This window comes from Bombina bombina, chromosome 3, assembly GCF_027579735.1.
Source record: "Bombina bombina isolate aBomBom1 chromosome 3, aBomBom1.pri, whole genome shotgun sequence".
NCBI lineage: Eukaryota > Metazoa > Chordata > Amphibia > Anura > Bombinatoridae > Bombina > Bombina bombina.
Genome location: NC_069501.1, coordinates 699,760,621 through 699,773,456, shown reverse-complemented (window position 1 = coordinate 699,773,456; position 12,836 = coordinate 699,760,621). Strand labels below are relative to the sequence as shown.

The following is a 12,836-nucleotide window of genomic DNA, read 5'->3' as shown; positions in this document are numbered from 1 at the left end:
TGTTTAGCTAGCTCCCAATAGTGCATTGCTGTTTTTTCAACAAAGGATATTAAGAGAATGAAGCATATGCATGGGATAATAGAATGTGTTTAAAATAGAATGTGTCTCATCATTTCAATAGAGCATACTGTTTCATGTCTCATTTTAAACATTTTTATGTTCCTGTATAGTAGTGATATGAGGTGAGAGAGAACAAACACAAGTTTTTAAGTTGTCAATAATTGAATGCATATGTAATAAGTTATTATAATGTGCTGTTACTCTTCTCTAAATGTGAAGAGAGTTTTGAGAAGAGTAACAATGTTGGGTGCCTTGTTCTAAAATGCTGTGATTGTGTTTTCTGATGGATTTTTCTGAAATAAGAATATTAACACAGGTTGTAATTGGGGTATTTTTTTCTTTAGAGGTATATTTTAAGGCAGTGTTATTTGCAGTGGAATAGTTGAGTTTGCCATTCAAAGGATTTACTAAAAAGCCATACTTTTAAGATTTCCTCCAAAGAGAAGATAGTTATTGAACAGCTGAGTCTGACTTGTTGTTCAGGCATCCTAGTTTTAAGGATTGCACTTGGGGTAACCCTACGCTAATGTATGTCTGGATCCTTTTAAGAGATATCTTTAAAACCTGTCTTTTTGGTTGTACATTAGGATTCACTTAGATGCTTCTCTTAAGTGACATGATTGTTCCATGTTCCGATATCAAAGCAGTTTCTTTGTGTCCGTAAACAGTATTTGAATAAAATCCCCGATCAGTTTTCCTCCAGGAATTGGTTTATTTGCAAGGTAATTTTTAGCAGCTGTTGAAGAACTTAAAATATAGGATTCCCAAAAAGTTAAGCGCTTGGCTCCTGGAATTTTGGGGTGTGATCACATATTTGGCGATGGGATATTGTTAGATTAGGTTTTTTTTTTTTTTTAGGGGGGGGGGGGGGATATTAGATTAGGAATAAGAATTTTCTTTTTTAAGGCACGATGAGTCCACAGATCATCTTAATTACTAATGGAATATTCACCTCCTGGTCAGCAGGAGGAGGCAAAGAGCACCCACAGCAGAGCTGTTAAATAGCTCCTCCCTTCCCTCCCACTCCAGTCATTCTCTTTGCCTACGTTAGTGATAGGAAGAGGTAAAGTTAGGTGTTAGAATAGATTCTTCAATCTTAAAAGTTTATTATTTTTAAAGTAGTGCCAGAGTGTGCTGCTTTGTTCTAGGGTGTAGCCGTAGTCCTTATCAGTCTCTTCAGTAGAGCTTTTGGTGGCTTTAGAGCAATGGGAACTTGTGGGACATAATTCTCACTGCACCTCCCATATATTGAATGCTGCCCTTAACAAGAAAACCTGAGGGATATTTACTCAGGACTTTCGTTGTATTACAGGTCCATGGGAGAGAGAGGACCTCTTAAGCCTGGAACTGCCTTACTGTCCGGCAGAAAATGAGGTAAGTGCTGACTTTTTTCTGTGGAGTTGAAGCAAACTCAGAAAACAGGTTTGACACTTTATTTATTCCTCATTAAATTTGTGGTTAATTCTCCTAGATGTTTTAGGGGACACCTTGGACAGTTGGACTCAGGGGCTGTATCTACAATGCATATTGTAATAAGCTATTTCTGGAAGCTCAGTGGCGGACTCAGTGTGAGAGTCTAGAACTAACAGCTCACTGTGGGGTGGTTACACGTTTGAACTGTGTGTCCGGGACAGACAGCTCCCCTTATATTGAGTGTAGTTGTGGGCTAATATTGTAAGTTTTAATGTGAGTTGTTTTCACATTTATGCTGCATATCTGGGACTGGCAGCTGCCCAGTACATTGCATGTTGCTAACGTCTGCCACGCGGTAATGCAATTTTTATGTGAGGTGTTTCCACATGTATGCTGCATCTCTGGGACTGGCAGCTGCCCAGTACATTGCATGTTGCTAACGGCTACCACGCGGTAATGCAATCTTAATGTGAGGTGTTTCCACATGTATGCTGCATATCTGGATCTGGCAGCTACCCAGTACATTGCAAACGGCTACCATGCAGTTTGAGGCTAGTGTGTTCTGTTGTTGGTTTCCCTCCCGACGCTTTCAGGTGTAAAACATTAATGGCGACCGGGAGATGGTGTTGGATAACGCCCACGATGGGCAGAGTTTTCGTGTGGCGCCAATGTTGTTTTGCATCCTTTTGATAAAACTTCCGTTACCGGAAGGATCAGTGGAGACCTCTAGGTGTGTGTTTGTTGTACCGGACAGAACTATAAACACTGAGTCTGGAATTTTCGCGGAAGGGCTGGCAGGCACCTTTGCTGAGGCGATAGGAGCAGTCATGTTTACACCAGAGCCCAAGTTCCCTCGCAATGATAATTATCAAGGGTTATACTTTAAAAGAGTTAGAGACACAATAAAGTGCATAAAAATGTTACTTTAAAAATTAAAGAGACAGTCACGTTTTTTTCTGTCAGTTTTTTTATTTGCTTATCACTTATATGCGAGTCAGATTGGTTCCAGAGACCCCACATAGTGTCTCCTTATTTACAAATAAATGTGGTACCACCAATCCCTTTCTCTGTTTCTTTCTGTTGAGAGATTTTTCTATAAGAATATATTAAAAAAAAAATAAAAAAAATGTTTTGATAGCCTACACATGCAGTGCCCTGCGCTTCCTCATCAGCTCCTCTGGAAGTTACTTTGCCAGATGTTGCATCCTTCTTTCATTGAAGCGATATCTGTTGCATTGTTTGTTTTTCTCATGTTGTAGGGAAAACGATTGAGGATATGTATTTTATCAGTTCATTTTGCTGATACTGTAGTAGATATCCATGAGGCCTATAGAGGAAGATACTTCGGTAGTATATAGGAGGAAATCTCCGACTCTGTCTGGGTAATCCCTTTGTTTAGTACTGAGGTTGTAAAGGCCTGTACACCTCAGTTTGCTTCTTAAGGATGCTACCCTGGGCATTGGTCAATCCTAATTAGTCCAGTAAGCTATATTACCAATTTGATGTGCCCTTCATGGTAAGAGTTTTGTTTGTACCAAATAGGCATTCAATGTTTGGATAGTGGGAAACTTTTCTCCAAATAGAGCAGATCCTATCAAAGGCGGTGTGTCCGTCAGGGGTTAAAGTTACCTACGGTTTGTACTGCCTTTACAAGTGCGGCGGCGTACTGGTTGATGTGTTGTCTGATCATATTTGGACACACTCCTCTCGAGGAATTCCAGAATAGGATAAAGGCGATTCAGCTAATCAACTCCTTTACTTCGGATGCTCCCCTTCAGGTTTTTAGGATGGGAGCTAAGATTTCAGGCTTTGTCATTTGGCTGCAGAGCGTTAGGAAAGGTCTTGGTCTGCAGATGCCTCATCTTAGTATAATCTTTGATGATCCCTTACAAGGAGAAGACCTTGTTTGAACCTGGCCTGTCAGATTTTCTCCAATATCTCGGTATGTGTCATTTTCTCATTCAAGATAAAGAGAAACAAACATATAAGGATGACAGAGCGATTTTCGTTTCTTTTGAAAATCAAGGGACATTCTTCCTCTGTTGCTTCCAATCAGGAACAGTCTTCACCTGTATTGAGACCCAATCAATCTTGGAATCCAAGGCTATCTATCTAAAAAGCCTGCTTTCAAATCAAAGACAGCATGAAGGGCATGTCCCCAATCCGGGTCCGGATCTTGTAGGGGGCAGACTTCCTCCTTCGCTCAGGCTTGGGTTATAGATGTAAAACTATTGGTTCCATTCTTCCTCTGATCCAAGGGGGTTAATTTATGACAACGGTGGTTTAAAGGACGCATACCTGCATGTCACCGTTCACAAGAATCATCACGAGTTTCTAAGGTTGTTTCTTTCTGTAAAGCATACAAGAAAAGAAAACTCAGTAGTGCAGAAGGAATACATGTAGTGAATAAACACTTATATCCAGCTAATATGGTGGATTGCAAACGATATACCAGCCTTCAGATAGAATACGATATGACAATTTCGGATAGCTACATAGGCAATTGCCGGAGTCAGTCCCCCCACTGCTGCCCAAGCCTGCTTTCTATTTACCGGTATTTTAGGATCTGCAATGCACGGGTACCTTATACCTCCTCCAAGTGCTCGTCTCTCCACCGGCTCAGCTGCTTAGCGTCCTCGTGGGTCTGGGAGTGTACAGCAGTCTCTCCTACTCGCCTTTTCGACGAGCGCCGAATCCTATTGGCTGGTTGTAGTGTCAATCAGCAGGAACCCATCCATGGTAAAAATCAAGCTGAAGGTTCACCAATAGCTGTAAGTAGAAAACACACACCTCCCCACAGCGCGATAATTTAGGAATCACTGGCAAATTGCATAAATAGAGAAGCGGTAATCCTGGAGAGTATCAGTAAAACGTCTTTATTTCAAAAAGTTAAAATTAAAAGCGAAAGGCATACACAAGTAAAAGCACAGCAGGTGTGGCACTGTCTGGCTTACGCGTTTCGGCTTGGAGCCGTTGGAGATTGTTTCTGATCGGAACATTAATCAAGAGATTGTTGTTCCTCCTTTGTGTCTTAATCCTCCTCCTCAGAAGCAATGACTTTTGCACAATTTGAACTTGGTCCGTGCTTTACAGTTTTACTTGCAGGCGACTAAGGACTTTCGTCCGTCTTCTTTGTTTGTGATTTTCTCAGGAAACTGCAAGGGACAGAAAGCTACGGCTACTTCTCTTTCTTTTTGACTGAAGAGTATTATGCTTATTACATATGAGTCTGGTAGACAGCAGCCTCCAGAGAGAGTTGCAGCTCATTCCACGGGGGTTGTTGTTTTCTCATGAGCATTCACGAATGAAGCTTCTGTGGGACAAGTTTACAAGGCTGCAACTTGGTCCTCTCTTCACACTTTTTCAAGGTTTTTCGTACTTGATACTTTTATTTCGGTTGAGGCCGCTTTTGGGAGTAAGGTTATTCAAGCAGTGGTGCCTTCCGTTAAGGTTACCTGTCTTGTCCCTCCCGTATCATCCGTGTTCTCTAGCTTGGGTATTGAATCCCATTAGTAATTAAGATGATCTGTGGACTCATTGTGTCTTAAAAAAGAAAAGAAAATTTATGCTTACCTAATAAATTTTATTTCTTTTTTGACACAAGTCCACGGCTTGCCCTGTTCTTTTAAGACAGGTTGTGGGTTATTGTAAACTTCAGACACCTCTGCACCTTGGCTTTTCCTTTCTCTTCCTAACTTCGGTCGAATGACTCGAGTGGGAGGGAAGGGAGGAGCTATTTAACAGCTCTGCTGTCGGTGCTCTTTGCCTCCTGCTGACCAGGAGGTGAATATGCCATTAGTAATTATGATCCATGGACTCATCGTGTCAAAAAAGAAATAAATATATCAGGTAAGCATAATTTTTTTTTTTTTTTTTCCTATTTTGGATAATTTAGTTTATTTTTTTGTAATCTTAGCTTTTTTTATGCAATGTGTGTTTTTTTTTTATACTAATGTAGGTTTTTGTTGTGTTTTTTTGTAATTTTATTTATTTTTAAGGTAGTTGGTATTTTGTTCATTTATGTAATTAATTTATGTATTTTAATTGGGTTTGTTAGGGGGCTTAGTTATTAGGTCAATACTTTGCGTTGTGGGGGGTTGGTGTTTTAGAGGTTAATAGGTTGCTTAGGTGTTTGCTTTGTGGGGGGGTTGGCAGATTAAGGGTTAATAGGTTAATTAGGTACTTTGCATTGTGGGGGGTTGGCAGCTTAGGGGGAAGTAGTAGGTTACTTAAGTTTTTGCATTGTGGGGAGGTTGACAGATTAGAGGTGAATAGTTTAATTAGGTACTTTGCATTGTGGGGAGGTTGGCGAATTAGGGGTTCATTTTTTAAATTGATTGCGATGTGGGGGGATGGCGGTTTAGGGGGTTGGAATGGCGTTTTGACATGTCGGTTTAATTTTTTCGGTACGGTTTTAGATTTTTTCTTTTTTTTTTTTTTTACGTGCAAATTCCACTTTTTTTTGTTGTTGTTGTTAAATGCTGCGGTATGATAAGTCCTTAAGTTACTGGCGAGCCTGAAATGTGTAGTTGCGCAAATTTCTGAACCTCAACAGTTTATCCGACTTACGTCAGTTTATCATCTGGCGGCACGGTTTATGTGATTCACCCGATGTGCGAGGTGAACTTAAGGGCGACGTGTGTTACGCCGCATATGTAAGCTCGCCCTAGGCGTTCATTTATTTTATATTTTCTTCTTTTTGGTTCTCCTGTGTAATTATAAAAAAAATAATTTGTTAAACTAAGATTGTCCAACTGTTAAGCTAATAACCTTTGTATAATATTTGTAGTACTGGGATAAAAATAAAGTTTTGTAATTTGATATGTTCTAATCTTTTTTTGTGTGGGGACTGCAGAAATTGTCATTTACGCTTTTAGAAGGGTTAGTTAATGTTAAATTTTAGCTTTCACCTCCATATTACCTTGTTTTTCAGGAAACGATAACTTATACGGCTCTAGAGGAGGTGCAAGAGATGACTTCAGTGCTGGTAAAGGAATCCTGTTTGTTCATTGTTGCTCCTCTAGGTGTTTGGGACTTGCATGTCACTTTCAGTGTACTTATGACGAGCATTGCCACCTGTGCAATGTGTCACTTTTGGATCCTTTCTTATCCTTTTAACTTAGCTTTCTGATTTGATGGTGACCCTTTTTTTTTCCTTTTCTGATTCTTTCTTTCTTCATGGTCTTGCATACATTCTTTGTATGGGGTCAAGTTATGGCCAATTGTTTTATGGGTTGGTAAATGTTCACTATGGGTTTCTTTTCCTTCTTAATACAGGGAGAGTCCACAGCTGCATTCCTTACTTGTGGGAAATACTGAACCTGGCCACCAGGAGGAGGCAAAGACACCCCAGCGAAAGGCTTAAATACCTCCCCCACTTCCCTCATTCCCCAGTCATTCTTTGCCTTTCGTCACAGGAGGTTGGCAGAGAAGTGTGCTAAGATTGAAAGAGTCTCTCCTATGGAGGGTAGTACTCTTAGAAATGGGACTGGAGTTTTAAGTAATCCTGTCATCCTCTCAGTGAGAGCATGGATGAAAGTTAGTCTGGAGATGCAGGGAGTGTCGTCTCTTCAAAACCATCCCGATTAATGTTAACAGCTCCTTGACAATCAGCATTGACGAGTTTCGCTGCCTGCCTTTCTTCACTCAAATCCATGTCAGAAGCGCTGCAACTATCTGTCACACTTAAAGGGCCGTGTTCCTGTTCCACAGCGTGGATTCCGGTAAGATTGTTTCATTTTATTTCCATATGTGAATGTAATGTTAACAAAAGAAGTCAGGGTCCCAGTGGAACTCCTTTATTTTAAAATGGAATCAAGGGTTAATATCTCCTGTGGGGGTTATTGAACAGGGGGTACTTTAATCATGTTTGTTATATGATCTGTCTGCTAATGTGTAGAGATGCTTGGGCTCATGACTATTCGGAACATAACGGCCTTATCAGACTGCGCGGTCCTTTTGGACTGGCGCACCTTTTTTTGCGGGCTTACACGGCGCACCTTGTGACCGGGTGTGGTCACGTAATTCCTTTTCTGTACCCTGACCAAGTGGCGATGGAGAGAGTCTGTTCGTTGGTTGTCTGGTTCACAGGAGGTGGTGAGTGCCCCAGCCATTGGGGGTGTAAGGTGCCATTAGCTTTAGTCCATATTTGCAATCTCCAAGTTATGGAGGATTCTGATTTTTTAGAGACTGACATCTCCGACTCAGAGTATACATCTTGTGAGGAGTATGAAATGGCCCGGGTTATCCATGCCTATCAGTTATGTTCCGATTGCCGTTCTAGAGTACTCTCTTCCCCCGAATCGGGGAATGTAGAGTGCGTTGAGCCATCCGCCCCTGAGGATTCCATGTCCCGTGAGGCTCGTGCCCCAGAACCTTCTTTTGCTAGGCAAGCAGGTGTCCCTATGGCTGTTACTTCTCCGGAAGGTGGCCTGTTTCCTCCAGAGGATATGGCACGGTTCCGCATGGCCATATCTATGGCGCTGGCGCATTTATATCTCCCAAGAGAAGTATTTTGAAGATACTGTCTGTGTTCTGTTAACCAGGGTCCGTCATGCGTGAGATTGCCTGAGTCAGTTCGACCTTCTGGGGAAGCGATGGCCTCTGGGGCCCCTCCCTCGGGGTCGTCCATTGATCCGGCGGGAGAACATTTTGCCTTCCGTTAGACTGGCACGTCTTCATGTACTGCTAAGGCATGTTTTGACGGTGCTGGAGGATTCCGATCCTACTAGGCCGAGAGATCCTCGTCCTTCCGTGCTGGATGGCAAACTGGGTAAGACATATGGGGATGAAGCCAATCTCCTTGACGTCTCCGTTTTTCTTTTCTTTTTAGTATCTGTTCCAGTTCTGAGCTTAGGAGAATAGGGCCTCTCATCGACTGGTCCTTTTAGCATGCCCATTCTCCTTGGTCGTTCACCCTCTGGTGCTGCCTTCATTTTCTTTGATCTGGCTAGGATGTGTTTTAATTTGTTTTATGAAGCTCATGTCTGTTATGATTTTCCGTTTTGGGAACGTTTCCGCTCTGGAACTGATACTTGCGATTTTATGGTCACGTGAGCACTTTCTTGGAAGTTGGGCAGTACTATATGACAGTTATGTTTATAGTTTATCGATCCCTTCGGGTGCTTCGATTTTTGTTGGACCTTGGATGGTTTAAGAGTGTTCTCGTGCCAGGCGGGTACTGGTCGGGCGCTAGCTGCTGTTCCTTACGGTTCATGTCACCCACGTGGTGCCGGTGTGCTGGTTACCTTATCGGGTGCTGAGTTGTTCACTTTGATAAGTGTTTGTTCTTGTTACCATTACTAGAAGATGGAGGGACTACATCGGTCCTCCTCCTGTTCCTACTGTTGAGGGGGTTCCGGACTCGGAGTCCGCTGAGGCTCCTCGTGAGAGGCCTTTTGGCTTTGGAACCGAAGTTCCTCCATTTCCCATAGGTTTGGAGGTTTGGATGACATATTGGTGTCGGGAGCACCAGATGGATGACAATATTTGTTTGCACTCTTGGTATCTTCTGGATGTCTGTTTTTTTTTTTGTGTGGCCTAGTCATGGTACCTCTCGTAGGTTGCTGGGGGTACTTGTTTCTCTTCTCAGGTGGTCGGGTCATCTGTGTCTTCATTACCACTTCCCTTTTTAGTATGTTGCACGCTTTAGGGAGCGCAGGGCTTGGGGTAACTTCCTGTTTTCTCTTGTCGGGTGTATCCAGTCCACGGATCATCCATTACTTGTGGGATATTCTCATTCCCAACAGGAAGTTGCAAGAGGACACCCACAGCAGAGCTGTTATATAGCTCCTCCCCTCACTACCATATCCAGTCATTCTCTTGCAACTCTCAACACGCATGGAGGTAGTAAGAGAGAGTGGTGAAATATAGTTATTTATTTTCTTCAATCAAAAGTTTGTTATTTTTAAATAGTACCGGAGTTGTGCTATTTTATCCCAGGCAGTAAATAGAAGAAGAATCTGCCTGAGGTTTCTATGATCTTAGCAGGTTGTAACTAAGATCCATTGCTGTTCTCACATATGTCTGAGGAGAGAGGTAACTTCAGCGGGAGAATGGCGTGCAGGTTACTCTGCTATGAGGTATGTGCAGTTACAATTTTTTCTAGAAATGGAAATGCTAGAAAATGCTGCTGATACCGGATTAATGTAAGTTAAGCCTGAATACAGTGATTTAATAGCGACTGGTATCATGCTTACTCTCAGGGGTAATACCCTTTTAAAATTGCAATATAAAACGGTTGCTGGCATGTTTAATCGTTTTTATATATGCTTTGGTGATAAAACTTTATTGGGGCCTAGTTTTTTCCACATGGCTGGCTTAAATTTTACCTAGAAACAGTTTCCTGAGGCTTTCCACTGTTGTAGTATGAGTGGGAGGGGCCTAATTTAGCGCTTTTCTGCGCAGTTAAAATTACAGACTGAGATCCAGCTTCCCTCAGAAGTTCCCTGAATACTATAGGACATCTCTGAAGGGCTTTAAAGGCTTTCCAAAATAGTTTATTGGGGAAGGTAGGGCCACAGCAGGCTGTGGCAGTTTGTTGTGACTGTTAAACGTCTATATCGTGTTTTTGATCCGTTTTTTGAACTAAGGGGTTAATCATCCATTTCCATAGATATCAAACTTTTATCTTGGAAAGTTCTTTTTTTGTAGCTATTTCCTCGGCTCGTAGAGTCTCCGAGTTATCTGCCTTACAATGTGATTCTCCTTATCTGATTTTTCATACGGATAAGGTAGTCCTGCGTACCAAACCTGGGTTTTTACCGAAGGTGGTATCTAACAAGAATATCAATCAAGAGATTGCTGTTCCATCCTTGTGTCCTAATCCTTCTTTGAAGAAGGAACGTCTATTACACAATCTATCGTTTTTTTATCCGTTTTTTTAACTAAGGGGTTAATCATCCATTTGCAAGTGGGTGCAATGCTCTGTTAGCTTATTACATACACTGTAAAAATTTTGTTTGATTTACTGCCTTTTTTCACTGTTTTTCAAATTTTGACAAAATTTGTTTCTCTTAAAGGCACAGTACAGTTTATTATATTTGCTTGTTAACTTGATTCAAAGTGTTTTCCAAGCTTGCTAGTCTCATTGCTAGTCTGTATAAACATGTCTGACATAGAGGAAACTCCTTGTTCATTATGTTTAAAAGCCATGGTGGAACCCCCTCTTAGAATGTGTACCAAATGTACTGATTTCACTTTAAGCAATAAAGATCATATTATGTCTTTAAAAAATTTATCACCAGAGGAATCTGAAGAGGGGGAAGTTATGCCGGAACGGCCCCCTATCCAGTAACGGATCTAGTAGGGGGCAGACTTTCACTCTTCGCCCAGACGTGGGCAAGAGATGTCCAGGATCCCTGGGCGTTGGAAATTATATCCCAGGGATATCTTCTGGACTTCAAAGCTTCCCCCCCAAAAGGGAGATTTCACCTTTCACAATTATCTGCAAACCAGATAAAGAGAGAGGCATTCTTACACTGTGTACTAGGGTTGCACCGATACCATTTTTTTATTACCGAGTACAAGTACCAATACTTGTTTTCAAATACTCGCCGATACCAATTACCGATACTTTTTTTTAATGTCATGTGACAGTTTACCAAGCACAATACAGACTAATTGTTTAAGATTCTTTCTTTATAATTATAAAGGACTGTTATTCAAAAGACATTATGAAATAATAAAACAGTTTTATTTGTCAAAAGTTTACTGAACATGTTTATAAATAAAAAATATTACAATAAAATATTAAATTTAAAGGGGTGATGCAATTGGGTTGTAGGGCTGTTATATAACATCAATCTGACATTTGTATGGAGGTTCAACTACAAGTTGAACAGTCTTTCACTTTCCACCATACTGCATGGGGCAGAAAGATATTTTTGGGCCATTTTAGCCAGAGCTGGAAATTTGTTTATTAACTGCCCAGTACTTCAGGGGTTTGTCTGAACGAGGAACAGTGATCTCTCCTACAATAATACAAATAACAGCAATTTGTATTGGCAGAACAGTAGTAAACAATTTTTAGTTTAGTCTCCACTCCAGTTTTTAAAATGAAATGAGAAAATGCAGTTTGAAAAAATGCCACAAGGTAGCATATGGGTAGGAAGTGGAGGTATCGGTTTAAGTATCGGTGCATTTGCATTTGGAGGTATCGGTTTAAGTATCGGTGCATTTTATCGGTATCGGTGCAACCCTACTGTGTACGAGACCACCTAGTTATGGGAGTGATCCATCCAGTTCCAAAGGAGGGACAGGGTTTTTACTCAAATCTGTTTGTGGTCCCCAAAAAAGAGGGAACCTTCAGACCAATTTTGGATCTAAAGATCTTAAACAAATTCCTCAGAGTTCCATCATTCAAGATGGAGACTATTCGTACCATCCTACCTATGATCCAGGAGGGTCAATATGACTACAGTGGATCTAAAGGATGCTTATCTTCACATTCCGATACACAAAGATCATCATCTGTTTCTCAGGTTTGCCTTTCTAGACAGGCATTACCAGTTTGTAGCTCTTCCCTTTGGATTAGCTACAGCCCCAAGAATCTTTACGAAGGTTCTAGGGTCGCTTCTGCCGGTCCTAAGGCCGCGGGGCATAGCAGTGGCCCCTTATTTAGATGACATCCTGCTACAGGCGTCAAACTTCCAAATTGCCAAGTCTCATACGGACGTAGTACTGGCATTTCTGAGGTCGCATGGGTGGAAAGTGAACGAGGAAAAGAGTTCTCTATCCCCACTCACAAGAGTTTCCTTCCTAGGGACTCTGATAGATTCTGTAGAAATGAAAATGTACCTGACGGAGTCCAGGTTATCAAAGCTTCTAAATTCCTGCCGTGTTCTCCATTCCATTCCGCGCCCTTCAGTGGCTCAGTGTATAGAAGTAATCGGCTTAATGGTAGCGGCAATGGACTTAGTGCCGTTTGCCCGCCTACATCTCAGACCGCTGCAACTATGCATGCTCAGTCAGTGGAACGGGGATTACACAGATTTGTCCCCTCAACTGAATCTGGACCAAGAGACCAGGGATTCTCTTCTCTGGTGGCTATCTCGGGTCCATCTGTCCAAAGGTATGACCTTTCGCAGGCCAGATTGGACAATTATAACAATAGATGCCAGCCTTCTAGGTTGGGGTGCAGTCTGGAACTCCCTGAAGGCTCAGGGATCGTGGACTCAGGAGGAGACTCTCCTTCCAATAAATATTCTGGAACTAAGAGCCATATTCAATGCTCTTCAGGCTTGGCCTCAGTTAGCAACTCTGAGGTACATCAGATTTCAGTCGGACAACATCACGACTGTGGCTTACATCAACCATCAAGGGGGGAACAAGAAGGTCCCTAGCGATGTAAGAAGTTTCAAAAA

The 12,836-nt window shown here is 41.8% G+C and overlaps 1 protein-coding gene across 1 annotated transcript in view; it reads left to right on the top strand.

Moving 5' to 3' along the window:
* EIF4H (eukaryotic translation initiation factor 4H) overlaps window positions 1–12,836 on the top strand; it is a gene marked incomplete in the record, with an annotated part of 210,739 nt that overhangs the window by 124,539 nt on the left and 73,364 nt on the right. The window contains 1 exon segment of the mRNA XM_053707493.1: window positions 6,407–6,460. Coding sequence (XP_053563468.1) covers window positions 6,407–6,460 — 54 coding nt within the window.